Genomic DNA, 20,961 nt, shown 5'->3' on the forward strand with positions numbered 1-20,961 from the left:
AAGGGTGCAAAAATATTTATTGCTAATAAACCTGTAGTCAGTTGGTGTATATTTGTCTTATATTTACAATAATAGAGTACAAAGGAATGGGAATGTGAAAGAAAAATCCCAACCATTTAAATAAATACAAATGGACTGCCGCCACGCACGCATCCACGCACGCACGCACAGTTAATTTAGAAGTCAGGCGATGAAGCAACATGGTAGGTATTTGTTTTATAATGCAGACCAGCACTTTAGTTCCATAGCTTGTTTACTGAGCAACACTTCCATCTGTGCTGGAATGATGATGGAGTAGTGGAGCATTAACATGCAGACCTGAACGCCACACTCATTCCTATGGTTTTGTTATGCAAGTATTACTCACCAATAAGTAGTTGTGTTTAGCTGTCAGCATCACAGTTATGCCTTTGGCTAGCAACAGTCTAGAGAGTTAAAACAGTAGCTTACACAGTCATAGTTTTAGTGTAGACAGAACAGATGCTCAATTAAAAACATTATTTACAGTAAGACATGGCAGCAAAAAAAAAAAAACAATACAAAAAATGTCACAGTTAACTGAAGTGCATGGAATGCAAAATCTAGGCATGAAATATTAAACTTCAAACCATGTTTCTTTAATAATATATGATCTGTGTTTTTTGAACAGTGTGTAGTGTAACTAAATAAGTAATTAAAGAGATAAAATATAGTGGGCCTCTAAACATGCAGCAAGGTCGGTAGACATGATGAGTCACTGTCAGAACTCCTTAGTATCTTTATTTTCAAACAGGTGGAGTCTCTGCTCAGCTGTCAGCCCTTCCTTTAGACTCTGCAGGGATGAGGAGAGAAAAAGGAGATGTTAATAATGAAATACAGCTTCTTCTGGACAGATGTGCTGTTCCTAAGCAGGCAGTATTTTCATTGTCAGTGTTAATCTGTTTTCAACCAGTGATTAAATCTCTAAAATGGAATCATGAGTCCAAACACACATTATAGCTGATTGATAACCTGTCTGTCAATAGAGCCCTGGAAACTCTTGTAACAGTAGCTAATCATTTTAGCCGCCAAGCGTATACTAACATAGCTACTAACATGGCTTACAATAAATAAGAGTTCACAGACACTATGCTTCTATCTTCATAGCATCATCATCATCTAGTCGTTGAAATACTTATTTGAAGTGAATACATGTATGGTAACAGACTGTGTCAGAGTCACAGTGAAGGCACTGCTATAGGTGCCCCTTGTATAACAAGTAACACACGACTGTCTGTGCACGTCTTTGACTACATCGTGCCATCATTGAAATTTTGCAGATTTAATGTTTCCTTTCTCATATTGTCAAACTAAACTAAAACTAAGTAGCATTAGTCCGATCGCTTTGTTGGTGTTAGCTTGCTGACTAAAAAGCTGTATCTATTGTTCCAGCAGTACAGAGTATAATGACCTGTAGCTGGTGCTCTATGTTTTAACTACCAGTGGGTTTGTTTTGCTACTTTTATGTTGGTTTGGAGCTTCAAAGAAAGCAACTCATTCACAAAATATATCACCAAGAATGTGAAAGGATACACAGATTAGTATTTTTTAAATACCCAGTGATATCTCGGATACAGTATCGTCATTCAGTCTTGACCATGACCTCTCCGTGAAGTAGACTATTTGTGCTTATTAATGTGAAGTAGTGTTTCAGATCTATTTAGTGCTTCAGAGGTGGAGGACAAAAGGATGTGCTTAAACTACCGGTTTGTGCGTCTGCTTTGGTTTACCTAAAGGAGAAGGAGGCCTACACGTCCTCAGCAGCCCTAACTGTCCCAGGGCATGTCTCGACTCACAGACTGAGGACAGAAGGGGGAAAACACACCAGCAAGTGTGTGTTAGACTACTGTGGTGTTTAATCTGTATCACAATCCCAAGACGCAGTTTTGATGGAGTCACAGAATAGATCAAAGACAGGCACCCCAGCAAGAACACTGCCGATACTGATGCAATGGTGGGCATGCAATGCTGCACGCAACCAGTAGATGGCAGTACGTCATGTGAAACTGCTCAGCCCGTGTTTGGTGGGAGACTTCCAATGTCAAAAGAGGACTGCTCTGTTAGTTCTGAACCTGCTGCTTCTTAAGCAATAAGACACAATGGGTGATAGAGCTCCATGACCCACGGTGGGATGAAGGATTGACTTAACTCTTCATGGACTAAAGGAAACCCACCTTTGACCTCATGGTGCGCTCTGAGCGTTTGGCTGCAGCAGCTGCCATCTTGAGGATGTCAGGGTTGCTTTTGGACTTCATGATATCTAGGAAGGAAAATGTGTCAGAGTTTAGAGAAAGGGAAACTATAGAGAAAGGGTCTAGTCCTCAGGTGTACTGAATGCTAATTTAATCGACACACAATGGGCCTCATGTAAGAACCACCACATTCATTCTTAATTGGTAGATTTGAGTGATTTTAGAGAGCTTGTCAAATGATGATCTATCAAGCCAGGACGCATTTTAACTATTGAGTCTGTACGCTCCCACATCGCACTGTGCTCTCATCGGGATCTGATCAGGTAGACCACATGCCGAGGTGGCGTGGCTCGCATTGAGTTTGGATCTCAGTGAGGTGTGGACAGCATGGGGTACGATCCAAACAATTTATCAAACGTAGGGCTCCATCAACTTCCCCCCACCAAATTGTGAATGGGGAACCTATGGGTTATTATTTTCCTTCACCCATTTAAAGTGCTGTACTTATGAATGTTATTAGTTGCCTGTAATAATTACACAGGATAGGAATAGGGTATGTTATTGTTATTATTATTGTATAAATTGTGACGGGGGGGGAGTGATGCGAGAGGAGATTGTGCGCGCAGAAAGGGGGAAGCCAGCGACGTTTAGTGGACTCAGAGAGCACAGTTTGCCGTTTGCCGGCGATTGCTCGGCAAAAAGAATCTGAAGCAAGCGTTTCATGGATTACTAAACTTGAGGCTTCAATGGAAACGGCACAGAGGACCACCAGCTAGACAGGCTGTGGTGAAGTAGAGTTCTGTGGACAAAGGAACCGTGGCGTCTCGCCACGCTTCCACCTGTTGACTTTGTTTTGGGCATTTGTTTGTTTGTCATCGGACTGTTTTGCGTTACTTTAAGGAACTTTGGAACTGATGGGACTCAGGGTTTGAGCGATAGTTTGCAAATGTTTAGTTTATTGTACAGCGGGAGCCTCACGTTTTTTGTTTTGTGTGCTGCAACCCGTATGCCAAATGAATTTGCTTTATATTAATATATGGTGTTATATTTAATTGACTGTGCTTTTGTGTCTAAGGTGGTCTGTCATTATAGTGAATAATAGAGAAGACCTTTCAGCGTGTTTTTGTACTTTCAAATATGTTTTGCAGTCAGATGTAGTGTCTGTATACCTACCAATTCAGATCCGCCCGTGCCTTTTAATTGTAGTGCATGTACTTTTCCCCTTTTAGGTCAATATAATTAGGTGAATTGTTACAACTTGGGAGCAAAGGGAGGTGAGGAGGAAAACCAGGCTGGAGCCCAGCTGAGACCAGCCCTGTTCAGTTACTGCTGGTGAAAACATATTTCCTCAACAGCATCCCATCTAAGTCATGAACCACTTTGCTTTTTAAGACATCTTTTTAACATCTAACCTAAGGTCCAACCATTCCCTCTAAATTTCTGTCACAGTATGCGGCAGCTCTGATATTTTCTATTTGTTTAGGGTCCCCTAATACCACGACCCACACTGTTGAATTTGGACTCGAAGCTCTGTGACATTCTTCAATTTTACTCTTGGGCTATATTTTTGGTGAATAAATCAAATAAACTTGTACTGTACTTGTATAGCGCTTTTCTAGTCTTCTGACTTTCACTTCTTTAACACTACATGTCATCATTCACCCATTCATGCACTGATGGAGGGGCTACCATGCAAGTTGCTACCTGGACATAAGGACTAGCACCTGGCACAGCTATTTGGGGTTAAGTGTCTTGGCCATGGACACATCGACATGGACTAGCAGAGCCAGATCGAACTGCTGATCCTCTGATTGAAGGACGACCCTGCTCTAACTCTGAGCTACAGTTGCCCCAATTCGATTGTAACAGGTAGCCTTTTGGGGCAATTTGGGGGGCATCAATTCAATTTAATCTATTTTGTATAGCCCAAAATCACAAATTTGCCTCAGAGGGCTTTACAATCTGTACACATAAGACATCCTCTGTCCCAGGACCCTCACATCAGAACAGGAACAACTCTCCAAAAAAACCTTTAACATGGAGATAAAAAAGGAAGAAACCTCAGAGAGAGCAACAGAGGAGGGATCCCTCTATCAGGATGGACAAATTGTGATAGATGTCATGTATACAGAATGAACATCATAACAATTGTGCTAATCAAATCTCCCAAACCTGCAGCTCACATAAGTGTGCAGTTGAGAGAGTTTGATGAATGTGACTTGACCCACTTGTACAAGGAAGCATCACAGAAAACAGTCCTAGCACAAGGCCCACTGTGTTTCTATTTGTTCATACCATATCCTCCTCGCTCCACTTCCTCCAGCGATGGCTCCCCAAGTGCCTCATGAGCCAGCTGCAGCTGATCTCTGAGCCGGCCCAGATCCCGCTCTGCTTTGGCCTTGACAATGCTCAGCTCTGTGTAGATGTCCTTGTACTTATCTGTTGCATATTTCTTGTCCTGAAAACACATTGTTTGGCTTTTCAGATAAAGGGTATTCATGTTGTCTCTCAGCAAGGAAATTATGGATTTTCCAGTGCCATCTTAAAAAAACACTGTACTCTTTGGGCAGCTTGGAGTTCGTCTTTCAGGGAGTTGATTTCCTGCTTCAGGTATTGGACCTCTGATTCCTTCACCCTCAGCATCACCTAGAGAAAAAGATTGAAATTATCAAAAGATGCAAGAACTTGCCTCAGGAGCACCAGCTGCTTTTTAAAACCTTTTTGGTACAGACTTAATAATACAATATCATTTGTATACTTCTAACTCGTAGAGCTCTTTCCCGTGTATTGTGGTGTTTGCGTCTCCCACTCCGTCCTCAGATGTCATCGAGCGCATTTTGGTGATCTCTGCTGCCAGGCGGTTGTTTAGCTCCTAAAAAGAAGAGGCTTAGAAGAGTTTAGCAGAAAAGCAGGTATTATTGTGTGTACCTGTGATTATGTTCTACAGTGTGTGTCTGCACCTGGTTGTGTGCGTTGAGCTCCTGGTTCTCTCTCTGACACTGCCTGAGGGCCTGCCTCTCGGCCTCCAGCGCCTGGGCTAGGTGGGCGTTTTCCAGACACTTCTGGGAATACTGCTCGGACAACACCTCGATCTCCCGCTGGAAAGAACACAGCTCCTCCCTAAAACATAACAAAAGGCCAAACTGACAGGAAATCTAATACCAATAGTTTGGGTTCAGGAGTAAAAGGGTGCAAATACAGTTAAATGTCAAGTCTCAAACCCACAAACCATATAAACTCTCAGCTTAATGAAACTCAGTTTAATTTATTTATATTGGTGTTGATTTACTATCAACACCAGCACTTGTCACCAAGTTCAGCATTAAAGCATGCTGAACACAACATGTGAGCTTGAACTCAAGAGTACAGTAACACCCGTCCCAGTAAGTCATGAGCGACAGCTGCAACATCTGATACTTCAGCACTTTATCAGTACTCGGATCAAATGGCACCTTCTTTAATCCAGCACAGTCAGAATAGTCTTAAAAGCACATAAACAACATCTAAGAGTACAGACCGACAGATACTGGATTATTGACACCAGGATCGATATTTCAGAGTTTTGGAAATACAATAAATCTGCATACAAATCTGTTGAAAAAGCAGGAAAATATATGAAGCGTCCACATTTACCTATGCTCTTCTTTGGCAACGGCATCACCCCCTATTGGTCAATTTTCAACAGTTTAATTTAAAATATCCACCAAGTTTGATGATGTTTGGACAATTTAAGGGCAAATTATCACCAGACCGATGAACATGTTTGGAACTAGTGGCGCCCCCTATTGGGCAATGCAAAAGCGGTTTCACACATGTGGTTCAACATTGTTATAAAACATATCCGGCGGGTTTTGACATGATTGGACAAACATTTTTTGATTTTTTAATAACAATGTAATAACAGCTATTACATTATGAAAAAATGATTACATTATAAACTAAGCAAAGAAAAAAGTTGAATAATGTAATAATGTTATTGGATATAGAGCTTGTCAATGCAGTATTTTTACGACCGACTGTGATCAAACATCTGTCTTGATTTGTCTGGTGGGATGAATGCTCACAAGTTGTAAACATGGGAATCTTTTTTCATCTCTGCAGTCCATCCCATGATATGATGGGTTGTGTTCCATTCAACTCAAACTAATTGTTAATTCAATAATTCCAGCGACAACTGTACATGTTTAAGACTTTACTTAAAACATATGCACGACATCAACAACAATGCTACACGTCTTCCGTTCCTCTAGAACTAAAAGCGTTACACACATGCGCACTAGTTAACTCAGTACTTAACAAACTCCCCTTTCTCTTTAAAGAAAAACAGTGTCACAAAAAACAAACATTGTTTTTTAGAACCTTAAACATATAAACACAGGTTTAAACGTGCAACTTTAATGACTAGAGTTTTAGGGTAGTAAGGCTTTTGTTGATTAGCTCGTTTAGCTTTAAGTTGCCATACACCTTCGCTGAGAGCCCTCAGCAGAACAAGTGCAGATGTCCCCTTCTTAGTCAAGCAGTCAGCGAGCTGTTCCCTGGAGGCTGACCACATGATCTGCTGGATGGTCCCAGAGTGGACGAGCTCCTTGACGCTGCTGATTTCGAGGCGTAGTCTCTTTTCAGTGACTGTTTTGGTGGACTTGACAGCATCAAGAAGAGAGTGATTGTCCGTTACACACACAATGGGCAAATTGTTCCGTGTGCCTGCGGTAAGTTCTGAGTAGAGTGTAGCCAAAAAGACTACACTGTCAATGCCATCTGCAAGTGCCAAAGTATCTCTTGCTAAGGTGCTTCGGACAACTCTCCTGATCCTAGGGCTGGGCGGTATGACCAAAAATGCATATCACGGTATTTTGTAAGACTCTGGCGGTTTCATGGTATTTTTTCCCCGCATTAAAGCATTAATTAATTAACGCCGAAAAGAAACGGCCGGCCAGCGAGCGGTGAACAGCTGTTTGTGCGGCGTGTCTTCCGTTCCGTCACTTCCTGTTTCCTTAAGCCCCTCCATGGAAAGAAACGAGATTAGACCGTAGGATTTAGTTGTTAGTAGGTGTTTTTTAGGTTTATTTCTTTATATATATATATATATATATATATATATATATATATATATATATATATATATATATATATATATATATATATATATTTATATATATTTACATATATATATTTATATATTATTTTATTATCAGAACAGTGAAGAAAAGGTTTCCCTGAAAATGCACACTCCGGTACAGTAGGTGACAGTATGCACCTATGCAATTTGGTTGCGATCTGCCAATGGAATTTAAAGAAGAAGAAGCCCCTCCGTACAGCTTCTTATCACCGTCTACTACCAATGTACATTTATAACAAATACCACACATATTACGGTATTCAGCGTTGCATATGTGTCTGACCTAAATACCTTTTGTTGTTCAGTCTTTGTTCATCCTGCATCGCTTTTTTCTGTTCTTTAATGTAACGTTACTGCGCGACAGATCCTCTCCCAGCTGTTAGCCTCCTCTGTGAGGAGATGCGTGTATGTGGTCTCTGCTCTCGAGAACATTACTGTTGATAGTTAATTCAGTTTGTAAGTGAACTTTGTGTAGTACATTAAATATTGTTTTTAATTTGAACTGGATCCAGCTCATTCTTCTGATGCGCGTGCGCAGTAAGAAGCTCGCAGCAGAAGAGTACCTGCGGCCTGCAGGCTCTCTCATCCTTTGTTCTTAAAAACCTAACAGTATCTGCCTCATTTAGAGGGGAGACAGAAGCTGCCGTGAGTTCCGTGTGTGTGGGTCCGAGCACACAGGCAGAGTACTGATATGGGAGTGACTTCATTATTTTCTTTAACAATAATTGTGTTCCTGTGAAATAAATGCTATCTACATATCTCAGAGAGTTAAACAGCATGAGACTGATGCAGAGGTTCTTTGTTTCTGCTTAACAGGAGTAGGTCACTACTGTTGTTTTTCTATGTAGCTTTAGAATATAGTGTTTCCAGTTGTATTGTAATTCTGAAGAGAGTGGGAAGCAGTTGTTTAATTTTGCTGTCAATTGATCTGTACCTTTTAAAATTTGACCAATTAACGCTGTACTCCAAGAGTACAGTCGGGGGGGAAATAAAAGACCCACATAAAATATAAATGTATCTTAGTGTCTGGTCTCATCTTTTTAGTTAGGCTACATAAAGTTATGACCATGACTATGGTTCCCTCTCAATACAGTTAAGACAACTAGCTCCCATCGTAGCGCGCCAAGCGGCGAACAATATATTTTGCTGCCTGTTGAAAAGCGACAGAAGTTGTTTTCGACTGTGCACCGGTATATGAAAAATTCATATCGTACGGGAAATTAAAACCGGTATACCGCCCCTACCTGATCCTCTTCCACTACCAGCATATGGGTGAAAATCTTCCATTCTCTCCCATAAGCATGACCAGGTGTCCGCCTTGAGTGCCTCCGTCTGGAAGGTTTCCCATTGAGGAATCACTGAACACCACTAGTTTCAGCGAACTGTCTTTTCCCAAGTGCTGAAACCTCAAGATCACCTCTTCCGATTTCAGTTCCCTGACAAGTTTGTTTGCACAGTGCAGAGTCTGAACAGTAGCATGCTTTGTACTTGATGCTAGGATGGATATGTCACACATTATGTCGGGTCTACTCTGCCTTGATACCCACAATATTTGGCCAATCTTCGACTTTAACATGTCAGTTTCAGTGTCTGTTAGAGGAGCCTCTCGCTGTGTGGCTCTGTTGGGGTCCACAGGAATGGGTTGTAGATTCTTTATGTAGATACTTTGTTGCAGTTGTATCTCATCCTCTAAAGCAGGGGTCTCAAACTCAAGGCCCGCGGGCCGAATCCGGCCCGCCACATAATTCTATGTGGCCCGCGAATCCGCCAGCAAAAAAAAAAAAAAAAGTTTAAAAAATTTAATTTAATTAAAAGTTAGACTTGATAATAAAAATATCCCCATAGTTGAAATTATGAGATAGAAAGTCGAAGTTATGAGATAGTAAGTCATAATTCTGAGATAAAAAGTCAAAATGATGAGATACTTAAACATACAGTCATAGAAGCAGCTCTTTGGCTGGTTACTGTACACTTGAAATGGAAATGTATTGTGAGTACATTGAAGACTACTTTAAACGTGGCTTTACAAAACATGAAATACTTCACGTGGGATTGTGCAAACGCACCCTTGAAAGGATTTTAAGCTTTGAACAAAGTTATTATAATAACTTGTGTTTGATATTTGTCTTTGCTATTTTCTTTAAAAGCTTGATAGAGTAATGTGGGTTTCTTAACCCTAAATTAAAAGGATTTAAGTTATAATAACAGAAATGTGCTATTTTTACATTTCTATAACTGCATGTACAATATTTTTACACTTGAATAAACAATAATAAAATGCAGAGACAGTTATTTACCAATATGTTAGGAGTAGTTACATTTACACAGTCTTACATTTACAACCGGCCCTTTGAGGGCGACCGTGATGCTGATGTGGCCCAGGGTAAAAATGAGTTTGAGACCCCTGCTCTAAAGAGTGAACCTCCATTCCAATGTAGCTGAAGCTGTTGTGCTCTTCACGTCCAACTTGAAAAGCAACTTTCAAGTGAGGGATGACTGTTGTGGAAAATGTTTCTGAACCACCCCAGATGAAATCATCCACGTGACAAGCAAGGAGTCCCATCACATTGTAGGAGTCACCCAGCCAGTAGAACACTGCTGGATCAACTTGTGACACAGTAGCTCCCAACTGCTGCATAGTGTCTTTCACTCTGTTGTACCAATACAGAGAAGCATCTGCTAGGCCATAAACACACTTTTTTAACTTCCATAGAATTCCTTTGCTCTGAGCTTCTTAGGGGGGACGAATATAGACATTTCGGGTTAACTCCTTGACTTGTAAAAAGGCTGCTTTAATGTCCATAGAGTTTAGCTGCCATTTCTTTTGACATATCACTGCCATAATCATTTTTAGAGACTCCGAGGCACATGTAGGCGAGTCTTTCGGGAGCTCCTGAGTGTTCATTTCTTCAAAGCCTCTTGCAACTAATCTAGCTTTAGGTACAACACCATCAGGTGTCTCCTTGAGTGTGCACACCCACCTCGTAGAGATGCATTTCTGGCCTTCATCTTTCACCTCTTCAAACACATCATTATTTTTCCAGTTGCTGAGTTCACTGTGTTTGGCAGACATGAAGGCATCATCATTCACAATAAGTATGTCTTCGTGAGGATGGCTAGCACATAACTCGACATGCTCAGATGGGACCACTTGAAGATTGGGTACTCGTCCTAAGTCAACAGAACCGGTAGTGCCAGACATTTCCTCAGGCTCAATGTACTCCAAATTATAGCAGTAGTTGTATGTTTCAGTGGCTTTTCCTGCCCTGCTGAGGATTTTTCCAGTGTCTGCTCGGCCACTCCCACTATCTGTGTATGTAACTACCTGTCCAGTTTTCAGACTAAGGCCGTCACAAGTTGTGGTTGAGTTGTTCTGTGATGTGTCCGATTGACCATGGCTACCTCCTTCTGGCTGTCTTGGTGTGTGAGGGGGTTCACTGTTATCCTCACCATTTGTAGGCGTCTCTTCCTCACTTTTATTTTCAGTGTCATAGTTATTCTCATTAAAGCCAGGTTCTGGTAATGTTGTATGATGTTCAGTCCCTTCCAGCTGAATGTCCCGTTCTCCCAGCACTGCTTGTGGGCTCTCTACTTTTCGAAGCCTGGAGTGATGTACGCGAACGTAAGTGCCACCATGCCTCACAAATATCACTGCACGATCTTGGCCAATGACCACACCTGGATCTTTCCATTTTGTACAATCCACCCGTTTGTAGTAGACTTTGTCCCCTGTTTCGTATCGGTCATCAATGGGCCGCAGTTGTTTACGAAGGGCTCTTTGGATGCTTTCAGAGGACTCAGCTTCTGTAAATGCTCTCCTTGCAGCATGTAATGTTGTGATATGCTGGGCTATCCAAGTACTCATATTAGTACCTTCCAGAGCTGGCGGCTTATTAGTGAGAACTGAAGGCAGATTTGGGTTTTGTCCAAATACCAGCTGGTAGGGACTGTAGCCATGCACGTTGTGCATAGAGTTCTTTGCCATCAGGGCCCAGTCTAGGGCCATCCTCCAGTCACATCCATTGTCCCTCTTCACTTTCATCAGGATTTCAGTGAGGGTTTGATTATGCCTTTCCAAAAGCCCATGGGCTGTATGCTGCAGTTGTTTTCACTTCAATGTTGAAGCTTTCAGCCATGTCCCTCATATCTTCGTTGTTGAATTCACCCCAATTGTCACTGAACAGTCTGCGTGGAGGACCATGAACACTTATCCAGCAATGTATAAAGTGCTTCACAATCTCTTTGGGTTTCTTGGTGGTGACGATACTCCCTGCACTGAAGCATGTGAAGTGGTCAATTGCATGCAGATACCACACTCCCGGCTCTAGCTCATGCAAATCCATAGCTACAGTTTCATTGTAGGTTGAGGCCATGGGCAAACCCACCGCAGGCTTTGGCTTGCTATATCTGATGCACGTCTCAGTTTTTTACAATGTCCTTAAGGATTGTGGTGCATTCATCATCAGCATTACCTGAGCAGGCCAGTAGTTTTTTCAGTCTGTCAACAGAGGCATGTCCAAATTGCTTGTGAAACTTTCTGTTTTTCTTTTGTTGTCATGTTTTCTGTCACAGTGAGAATGTCATCCTCATTCTGGAGCTCATGTTCATCTGGGTTACTCTCATCTCTGATGTTCACACAGTAATGTCCTGAAGATGTTAGTTCAAGTTTCACTGGCTGTTTAAACATTGTGGCTTTGTCATTTTCAATGTCTAAAACAGCACCTGCTCTTTTCAGTTAAGTTTTGCTTAAAAGCAATGGGATATCTACTGGGACCACTTCTGTTTCAATTTGACATCTAGTCTGTCCTATCACGGCTGGGATTTTCACTTTCTTTGTAGAATGCAAACTCTCCCGTCACCAAACTTGAATGCTCTTACACTCTTTGTGTCCCCCATTTTCAATAACTCACGTTGTGTTAGTCCACTGATGTAATGATCAAGCCATTTTTCTCCGCACATAGTTCTAGTGCAAGCTGTGTCAATGACAGCTGATCCTAGAGACTCCATGAATATCTCTGTGTCAGACAACGATTCTTTTGACAACAAAGTAATGTTGCATTCTTCAACATCTGTCACTTTTTCATCCTCTGTTAATTTTGCATGTTCATTTTTGTGAGGACAATCCTTTGTCCAGTGATATGTGCTTTGGCAGACTGCACATCTTGATCTTCTCCCATATCTGTCAAGTGGATTCGTCCCTTGAAAAGCCATATGGATCTGTGGGCTTGACCTGACATTACTTTCACGCTTGCCGGTAAACCGTGTGTAGCTCCCTCTTGTGGAGAACTATCACCAAAGATTCTCTTCAAGGCTGACTTCATGTTTACAAACGAAAGGTTTGGACACGCGGTAAGTGCTAATTGTTTGTCTTTAACATTAAGTCCTGCAGTATCAAGTAGCTTGAAAGCTAACACAGCATCTGGAAGCTCCATCTTGAACTTACGTATTCTGTTGTACCGGCGCTCAAACTCGACAATGTAATCGACCATGGAGACGCCATTTTCTCTTGTGATCCGGTCAAACTCTGTGTACGCCTCGTACTGGCGATCCTTTTCCCTCTTTCAAAAACGCAGCGTCCAATTACGTGAGAAGTATATTCATTCCTTCATCGTCGTTCAAATCCACTGCGGCAATTTCTAGTGCACAATCCCTCGCTCTTCCCGTCAGCGATAAAGCGACCGCCAAGGCCTGCTTCTTCTCATCGGGGTCCGTCACCAGCCTCCAAATTTCAACCTCATTTTTCAAGCTCTCGTAAGACTTCTTCTCGTCAAACGGCGGCGGAACTTTGTAATTGCCAGCCGCCATCCTCTGTTACCATGTTAATTCAATAATTCCAGCGACAACTGTACATGTTTAAGACTTTACTTAAAACGTATGCACGACATCAACAACAATGGCTACACGTCTTCCGTTCCTCTAGAACTAAAAGCGTTACACACATGCGCACTAGTTAACTCAGTACTTAACACTAATTACTCTTGCATGTTTTGTGACTGTCAGCCCTACGGCACATTATGGACAGTGTCCTGTACTGGTCCCGATTGTCCTCTACTACTGTTCATCTCATTTTAATCAATAGACTAAACCAGTAGCTTTGTATTTCAAGAACACAATTTATGATCAGAGATCCTTGATTAACATCAGCCTTGCTCTAAAGCCCATTCATACATAGCATGTACAACTTACTCATGCTGTCTGCGAATCTCCTCTATGTCTGCATTTTCAGTGTTGTTGTTGGCCTTGCGAGCTTTGTCAAGCTCCTTCTCCAACTCTGTCCGGTGGGCGTTTTTCATCGCTTCAATTGCTAGAATAACAAAAAAGCTATATTAAGTACAAGAAACGTTCATAATGTATTCTATAATCTTATTACCAAGCAGTGTAAGCAGGTAGTGTAAGCAAATAAGGGAACACATTGGAAATCACAGTGATAAATGAACACAATAGCAGCTTTGTGCTATCTCTGGTTTCTGGATTTAGAATGATATTTACCAGCGATGGTGGCTGCTGTCTCCTCTGCCAGCAGTCGCTCTTTCTCCTCCTGCAGGTTCTCCAACTCTCTCTGGTGTTTCCTCTGCAGCTCATCTACTACCTTCTGATGGGAATCTTCCATGGCAGCAAAGCCCCTCTCACAGGTGGCCTATGAGATAGGAAAACGACTGTGAGTTCATGGGCCTTCTGGGCATGGACCAAAAGGTTCTCCTGACCATGTAAGCCAAGCAGGAACAAACCCTGGGCCCTACAAGCCAGCGCACATCACCATCGGCATTCATTTCCAGCAAATAACTTGTAAGCTACAGCCTGTTAGCTATGAGAAAGTGGAGCCTGTGTGAGTACGACAGGATGCACAACGCACTGAAGGAATGCACAGATAATGAGAGAAGAGGGGGTAACATAGTGTGTGCTGACATATCCTACCTACAGAAAAACATTCACTGATGATGCTTATAAAATCCTCGTTAAATAATGGCTGGAGCCTTCAGCTAATGTGCAAATCCTATCCAAAGGCTTTCCACAAGCCCAACCAAAGAGCTCATCGTGCTTCCGGCCTCTCTTCACTGCCACTAATCTGAGGGCTCAGTTGACGGCTGTGCCCTGGCCTCTGTCCCTGTCTCAATCTAGCTCCAGCCAAACAGCAGAAATGGAGGTCCAGTGTGTTTCCACAGGGATAAAGCCCCCTGAGAGCTCAGGCCCAGGAAGCTACTGTAACAGGCGGAAAGCAAACAAACATCCTGCTCTGACATCAGACCACGCACAAGCTTTATTTAGAAGCATGTCAGGCTTTGCATCTTGTGTGTAAATATATCCTGGGTCATGGCGGGGGCATGGACTCAATACTCAGTGCAGAGTATTACTTAGCTCAGACAGAAGATGAATATCTGAGCATCCAACACACTGTTTAACACCCATCACAAGTACAAAGTGTCACAAAGTCACCACTTTATCTCCAAACGAAGCGGACAACTGACAATTCACTGCTCCGAGTCAATAAACAGCAGACACTATATGTCAAGACAAATTTACTTCGGGACAATAAAGTCTATCTTATCTTAATAATTATATTGTCTAAGCTTTTATTTCTGGGATTTGATTCATGGATACTTTCCAGCCTGGACTCAGACATTTTTACTATTCCTATTACAATCTCATAAGAATCTATGAGATTAATGTAAATGAACCTTCACCTAACAAACTAGAAATAGCCTTGTATTTAAGCCTGAGCCGTGACAAAAACTAAACAAACCAAAAACACTATACATTCCTGACCAGTTTTTACAGATTAATGTTTTATGTAGGAACCAATGGGCGTTAGGCGGAAAGACACAGACGGGGGGAGGAAGAGAGGAAGTAGGAACACACTGGAGGACTATCGCCGTGGTTACACCAGATCAGAACTCAGCTTGTCCGTATGTGTGTTCAGACTTGATACGTCAATCCGACCTGCCTGATTGGATAGTGATCTGATATATTTCGTAGTCAAAGGAGCGGCTGTAAAACTGTGGATGAACACATTTCATTCCCTATAAATTCTTCACAACAAAAGTCCTTCTGTTTGCGCTGCCTCCCTGCAGTATTTGTATACTTGTTTGATTAAAGAATAGCTCCTCACAAATCTCCACTAACTCGCTGATGAACACATTTCGAATAGATTCTTCACAATAAAAGTCCCCCATTATTTTGTTATGTAAACAATTTTACTTTGAAGCAGCAAAATCCAGAAATGTTGGGATTCATCAAGAGTAACTTAACGGGAAGCAGAGAGCGGGTAAACACACATTGTTGTTTTTGGTCTTTTCATTTTGTTGACAGTAAGAAAAATACAGAAAAACACCAGCCTTATCCTTTAAATACACAAAATGAGCCCTATGTGTATTTCAGTTAGTATGGTGAACTAAACCTTTATTATGACAAAAGGTACAAAAGCCTACACTTGCATATTTGTTCATGTCCTTGTGACTAGTAGTTTTACTAAATAGTCGAGGTCTGCTCACTAGCTTTTTCCAGATATTTCAACCACATTTCACAACCTCCACCAGCAAATTAAGTTGTTTTAATGGAGTTGTACCATACAAGTTCCATACTTGGATCACATCTCCACAACTGAGACCACAACTCAATTTGCTGCTGATGATTGCCAGATGCAGTTGAAAGCTTACTAGAAAACGCCAGTAAGTAGACCCTGAGTTAAAATGACTTGTTCAAATAATTGAACTGTTAATCAGGGAATATAGGGATTAAGATTAAACTGTTAGGAGAAACAGCCAAAGGAAAAGAGACCAAACTCATAAAAACTAAGCTCATAGCTGAAATAATTTGAAATGATAATAATAATAATAATAAGTGTTAAAAGGGATAAATTCTTTGCTTTTAACCATTTTAAATGCAGCATAGCTGAGTCAAAGGGTTAGATTAATAAGCACATTGAACTACGACCAGAGGAACTGATTTCAGAGGCTGATATGATGATGATGAGGTAGTGTTTGTTTTTTTGTGTTTAATTGAATTTAATGTTCCAGTTACTCAAAGTTCTACAACTGATGGAACTTTAACAAAGTGGGTTCCTCAGTATACACGACTACTGCAGCGTCAATGATCACATAAACCTAGAGCAGGTTAGTCTTCATGCAACACAGAAGAAAAGTAGTTCACAGAACAAAGAGCAGAAGTAGGGTGAGCGGGATTAGGAAGGGGAGAGCAAGTTTGGGAAGGAAGGGGGATCTGGGAATGCCACAAAGGAACACAAGGCATCACAGATGGAGGACAGCAAGGACAAGGAGCGCTTCCACCTTCAGGTTTTCCAGGCCTTTCTCGTATTTCAGCCGCAGAGTCGTAATGTCTTCCTGCTCTTTGCGGCGTCTCATCTCTTGGGTCATGACTGAGACCTGGGTGACCAGCTCTTGAATGCGCTCCTTCAGGGTGGATGTTTGGCGATGCGGCAGAGTGTCCTCGTCTGTCAAGTTCTTGTCTGGGTTTGCCAGACTCATCATGCGTCTCAGCTCTTCCATTTCCTGGTCAAACCTCTCCATGAGGTTTGTCCTCTCAGTCTCGTACTTCTTCTTCAGGTTCTCCATGCAGTTAGTCAGAGAGTCAATCTCTTTCACATTTTCTTCTGAGAGGACACGCAATGCTTCACCAGCCTTAACGATTTCCTTCCTCAACTTTTCAGCTTCCTGCTCGTAGCAGTCTTTAACCTCTCGTAGTTCCTTTCTATGCCTGGCTATCATGTCATGAAGCTCAATGGATTTGTCCAGTGAGTCTATGGGCTCTCCTTCAATCTGGACCAAAGTTTGTGGCCCTGCGGCGCTTTTCAAAGAAGCCTCATATGGTTGACTCTGAAGATCTGCCAGTTTGGACTCCAGATCTCTCGTGGCTTCTCTCAACTGAGGACAATTTGGACAATCCAAACTATCAATCTGAACCTCTGTCTGCATTTCCTTTAATTCTTTCTCATGTTGGACTTTCATCCTAGTGATCACATAAGACATTTTGGCTTCTGTTAGAGCTTCACACAGATGTTGAGAGGACTGTTTCTGATCTCCATCAAAATCAAAGCTTGTTAGAGCCAAAGACACAAGCTGGTCATCTTTGTCCAATTTCACATTGGATGCTAAATGCTTTAAAACATTTGACTTGGCCTCCAAGGTCTCCATTAACTCTTTAAGAATCAGAGCATGTGTTTCATTATCAAGCCATCTGTACATGGCTGCAAAATCTGGCTCTGTCATTAGCTCGATCTCAGCTTTTGGACAAATCCTTCTAGTCAGGAGCATCAAGCGCTTCAGTGCCATCATCTGTTGCGCCACACCTCTTTCACAGCTGTCTGTGTTCTCCTCTGGTTGGATTTCAGAGAAACCCAGAAGCTGGCTCCAGAACTCTCCCTCCATTACCAACCTCGTGTCTTGCTGACTCACACAGAGTGGCTCTTCTTTTGAATCACCAAATAAAGTGCTTTTTAAATCACAGAGCGTTTTCTCTACACTAATATCTACCTTTGATAACATCTCTAAAACCTGATCAATCGCCTCAGACTTCATCTCAATCTCTTTTACTACTACTTGCTTTATAAGTCCTTTATCATCAACCTGCTTCTCTCCTGCCTCAACACACTCGCTAAGTGTGTTTTCAACTCTGCCCATCTTCTCTTGTAGCATTCTTATTTTGTTTTCTGCTTCTCTTAGTTCCTCTATACTGACTTTCTCAGATTCCTGGTTTAGTGTGATTAGTTCACTATTCCTGGCTTCAAGTTCCAAACAGCACAGCTCTTTAGACTTAAGGTTTGCTTCCATCTCAAATAACTTTGCTTTTGAGACTTGGAGCTCTTTTTCTTGCTCTCTCTCTGGGTGTAAGTCCTCTTCCTCATAATCAGCGTGGAAGCCCAGACCTTTCAACTTGGCCTCTTTCAATTGTAGCTTCTTCTCAGTGTCTTTGAGGGTGTTGCCAAGCTCCTCCAACGTAATCAGAGCTTCATGAAGCCTCAAGGATTTCTCATTCAGCTCCCTCTCGTAATACTCCCTGTCAATAGTGTTTGCTTGGTTTTCAGCCAATTCAGCTTTCAGTCTTTTCAGCTCTTCCATGACCAGGTGATGCTGTTTGCCGCCCTGCTGAACGATCAGCTCCACTTTCAGTCTGTCAATTTCCCTATCAGCCTCAGTCAGCTGATTAACTATCTCCTGACACCGTTGTTTCAATGCCCTGTTTTCACTAGTCAAAAGTTCAATCCTCTGAGAGAACATCCCATTCGTGATCTCATTTGTCTCTGAATGTTTATCAATTTCTGAGAGGGGGCCATAGGGGCTTTTTAGGCTTTCAAAACTTGGCTTCTGAACCTTCCCCACCAAATCCTCCATGCTAAGAAGACGGGCTTCGTACTCACGGATGCTTTCTCCTGCCTTGGCTAAACTCTTTTTTAATGTTTCATTTTCTATCTCCTGCTGGTACTTCCAACTCTTCAAGAGCTTCTGAAGTTGATGCGTCTCTGCTGTCTCTTGATTACAGCTATGGAATCTCAACAATTTTGCAAGCTCCGTTAGGGAAAGAGGTTTACCAGCTAACGAGTCTTCTAGTTCTTGAATTGCCTCTGCGCTGTCCTGGAACAAGAAGCTAACTGTTTTTTGAACAACTTCAGGGGGAGGGCCTTCCACAATTGATGGTTTTGGGGGTTCAGAAAAGTAAGGTTCCTTGATGGGTAGGTGAGAATGCGAGAGGCCAAGCTGTGCCTGCATGTTACGCTTTTTCAGCTCTTGCAGCTTCAGAAGCTCTTTCGTCTCCTGGTACTTCTTTGTTAAACTCTGTGCTTGAGAACTAACCAGTTCGGGCCTCTTCGTCTGGGGCGCAGCCTCCAGACCCAAAGGGTGCTCCAGCTTTGAAAAGGGGACCAGACAGTTGGTTAACACACAGCAGGGGAGACATAAAGCTTGCTAATCATTTTCAGCATGAAGTATTTCCCCCATTCAAAAAGTGACATTACAAAAAGATTTCCCACGCAATACCTAACTGCGTACATTAACACTGATTCAAAACAAAATTAAGATTCCCTTGTTTTAATGGTGTAAATTGAAAGCAAAGGAAAGAGATTAACTGGCCATGTTAGTTAATCACGACAGAGCATGCACATTAAATGGTTAAAAGTGACTTAATGTGGTAAGTAATGCAATATTAGTTTCAGCTAGATGGTTTACTCAGGGATGGAAGGCATACCAGGTCCTACAAACACATTTCTGAGGTTCTCTGGTCCAAGCTCATGTGTCACCAAAGCAAATCTATTCTGAGTGGAGATAGTGAATAGTATTATTCGACTTAAATCAAATGTCCAAATATATTTTCAAATGCACTCCATAATTCATTACAAGTGTTCTATTTCCCAAACAAAAAGCAAGACAAAAATTGCATAAACTATAATCTATAATCACAGCAGAGCCTAGCTTGAACTCAACGATAACCAACTGTATAAGCTATAAAATTAATCATTCAGCCTCAAAAACATCCATACATCCACACACAAGCACAGAAATTCAGCACACATGTTGCCAATACATAGCTTCAGTATATACAATCACATTGTTAACAGAACAACAAATGGTGGGTCTGTATAGCAGTTAATAGAAGATGAGAATCTGACGCCCATGCAAATACTTAGAAAACAAGCCAAGAGGTTATTATTCATACATGTTGAGCCAAACATTTTAGCAAGTACCAGTGACCATGGAGGTTAGTATCACTCTAAATTGAAATTAAAAAAATAAAGTGAACAATACAACAAAGCACAACAAAAAATAAGGCTATAAATATTACCAAGATTATTTAAAATGTATATGATAAAACTTTAATTTATAGATTATTAAACATAAGAACCTTAAATAGAACATGATAATCTGTAAATTGTATTGTAAATTAAATTGTAATTTGTATTTTTTTAAGAAATACAAAATACTTTTTTTTCTCTTTCACTCCATTTCCCATAAGCACCTTTCCATTTGATTTTCTTAATTTGAACTGTATGTAAAGAAGGGAACACGGTTGTCACATGACAAGTGTGTTTCTATTCACATTTTGAATTAGAATTGAGACTGTAGTGGAAAAAATACAAATAAAAGAAGTCAAAATACTGTAAGAAGTTTTTAGGCTTGGCTGAGGTGGAAAGGTTGGTGTATAAATGTAAATAAGAAGTGACTAAGTGCAATGGAAACATTATTCCTAGCAGTTGATTTTAAATCTATTTTAATTGTCTTTTTTGTTTAGAGTGAAATAATCCTCAGAAAGTCACATCATCAACCACACTTGAGTTCCTTGGTCCATAATCAATGCAATAACAGTCAAATCACTGCTAGCATGAGTTCAGATACAGTGCAGACTTATAATACAGAGATAGGAGATGAACTAGTAGAAGCCAATGTAGTAATGAGATCTCAATGTTGTTTTACATGCAATGAACTCATGCAAAGGCACATCTCTGTAGCCATGTCGCTGCTTTGATGTCAGTTTGTTTGATGTTTTCTTACAATAAAATACAACATGCAAAGAATGTTACAACATCGAGAAGAAAACACTGCTCAAATGAGAATATACGCGTGTAATCTACAACAGGATTTTCCCATCATAGCAGAGTATGCACACTGAAGACAGAGACTTAGAACT

At 41.3% G+C, this 20,961-nt stretch overlaps 1 protein-coding gene across 3 annotated transcripts in view; it reads right to left on the bottom strand.

The window, feature by feature from the left end:
- LOC142951483 (myosin phosphatase Rho interacting protein) overlaps window positions 1-20,961 on the bottom strand; it is a 56,107-nt gene continuing 35,146 nt past the window's right edge. The window contains exons 16-25 of one of the 3 annotated variants that reach the window (XM_076093041.1): window positions 16,614-19,187; window positions 13,819-13,966; window positions 13,516-13,633; window positions 5,171-5,330; window positions 4,969-5,082; window positions 4,770-4,856; window positions 4,506-4,668; window positions 2,193-2,278; window positions 1,749-1,817; window positions 1-811 (exon numbers count right to left, since the gene is read on the bottom strand). In XM_076093041.1, the coding sequence (XP_075949156.1) occupies window positions 1,785-1,817; window positions 2,193-2,278; window positions 4,506-4,668; window positions 4,770-4,856; window positions 4,969-5,082; window positions 5,171-5,330; window positions 13,516-13,633; window positions 13,819-13,966; window positions 16,614-19,187 (3,483 nt within the window). In that variant the 3' untranslated portion in view covers window positions 1-811; window positions 1,749-1,784. The remainder of the gene's footprint in view (window positions 812-1,748; window positions 1,818-2,192; window positions 2,279-4,505; window positions 4,669-4,769; window positions 4,857-4,968; window positions 5,083-5,170; window positions 5,331-13,515; window positions 13,634-13,818; window positions 13,967-16,613; window positions 19,188-20,961) is intronic. The other 2 variants (XM_076093040.1, XM_076093042.1) reach the window with 2 other exon arrangements.

The sequence above is a fragment of the Anarhichas minor genome, unplaced genomic scaffold, assembly GCF_050575085.1.
Source record: "Anarhichas minor isolate MPS153535 unplaced genomic scaffold, ASM5057508v1 ptg000017l, whole genome shotgun sequence".
Taxonomy (NCBI): Eukaryota; Metazoa; Chordata; class Actinopteri; order Perciformes; family Anarhichadidae; genus Anarhichas; species Anarhichas minor.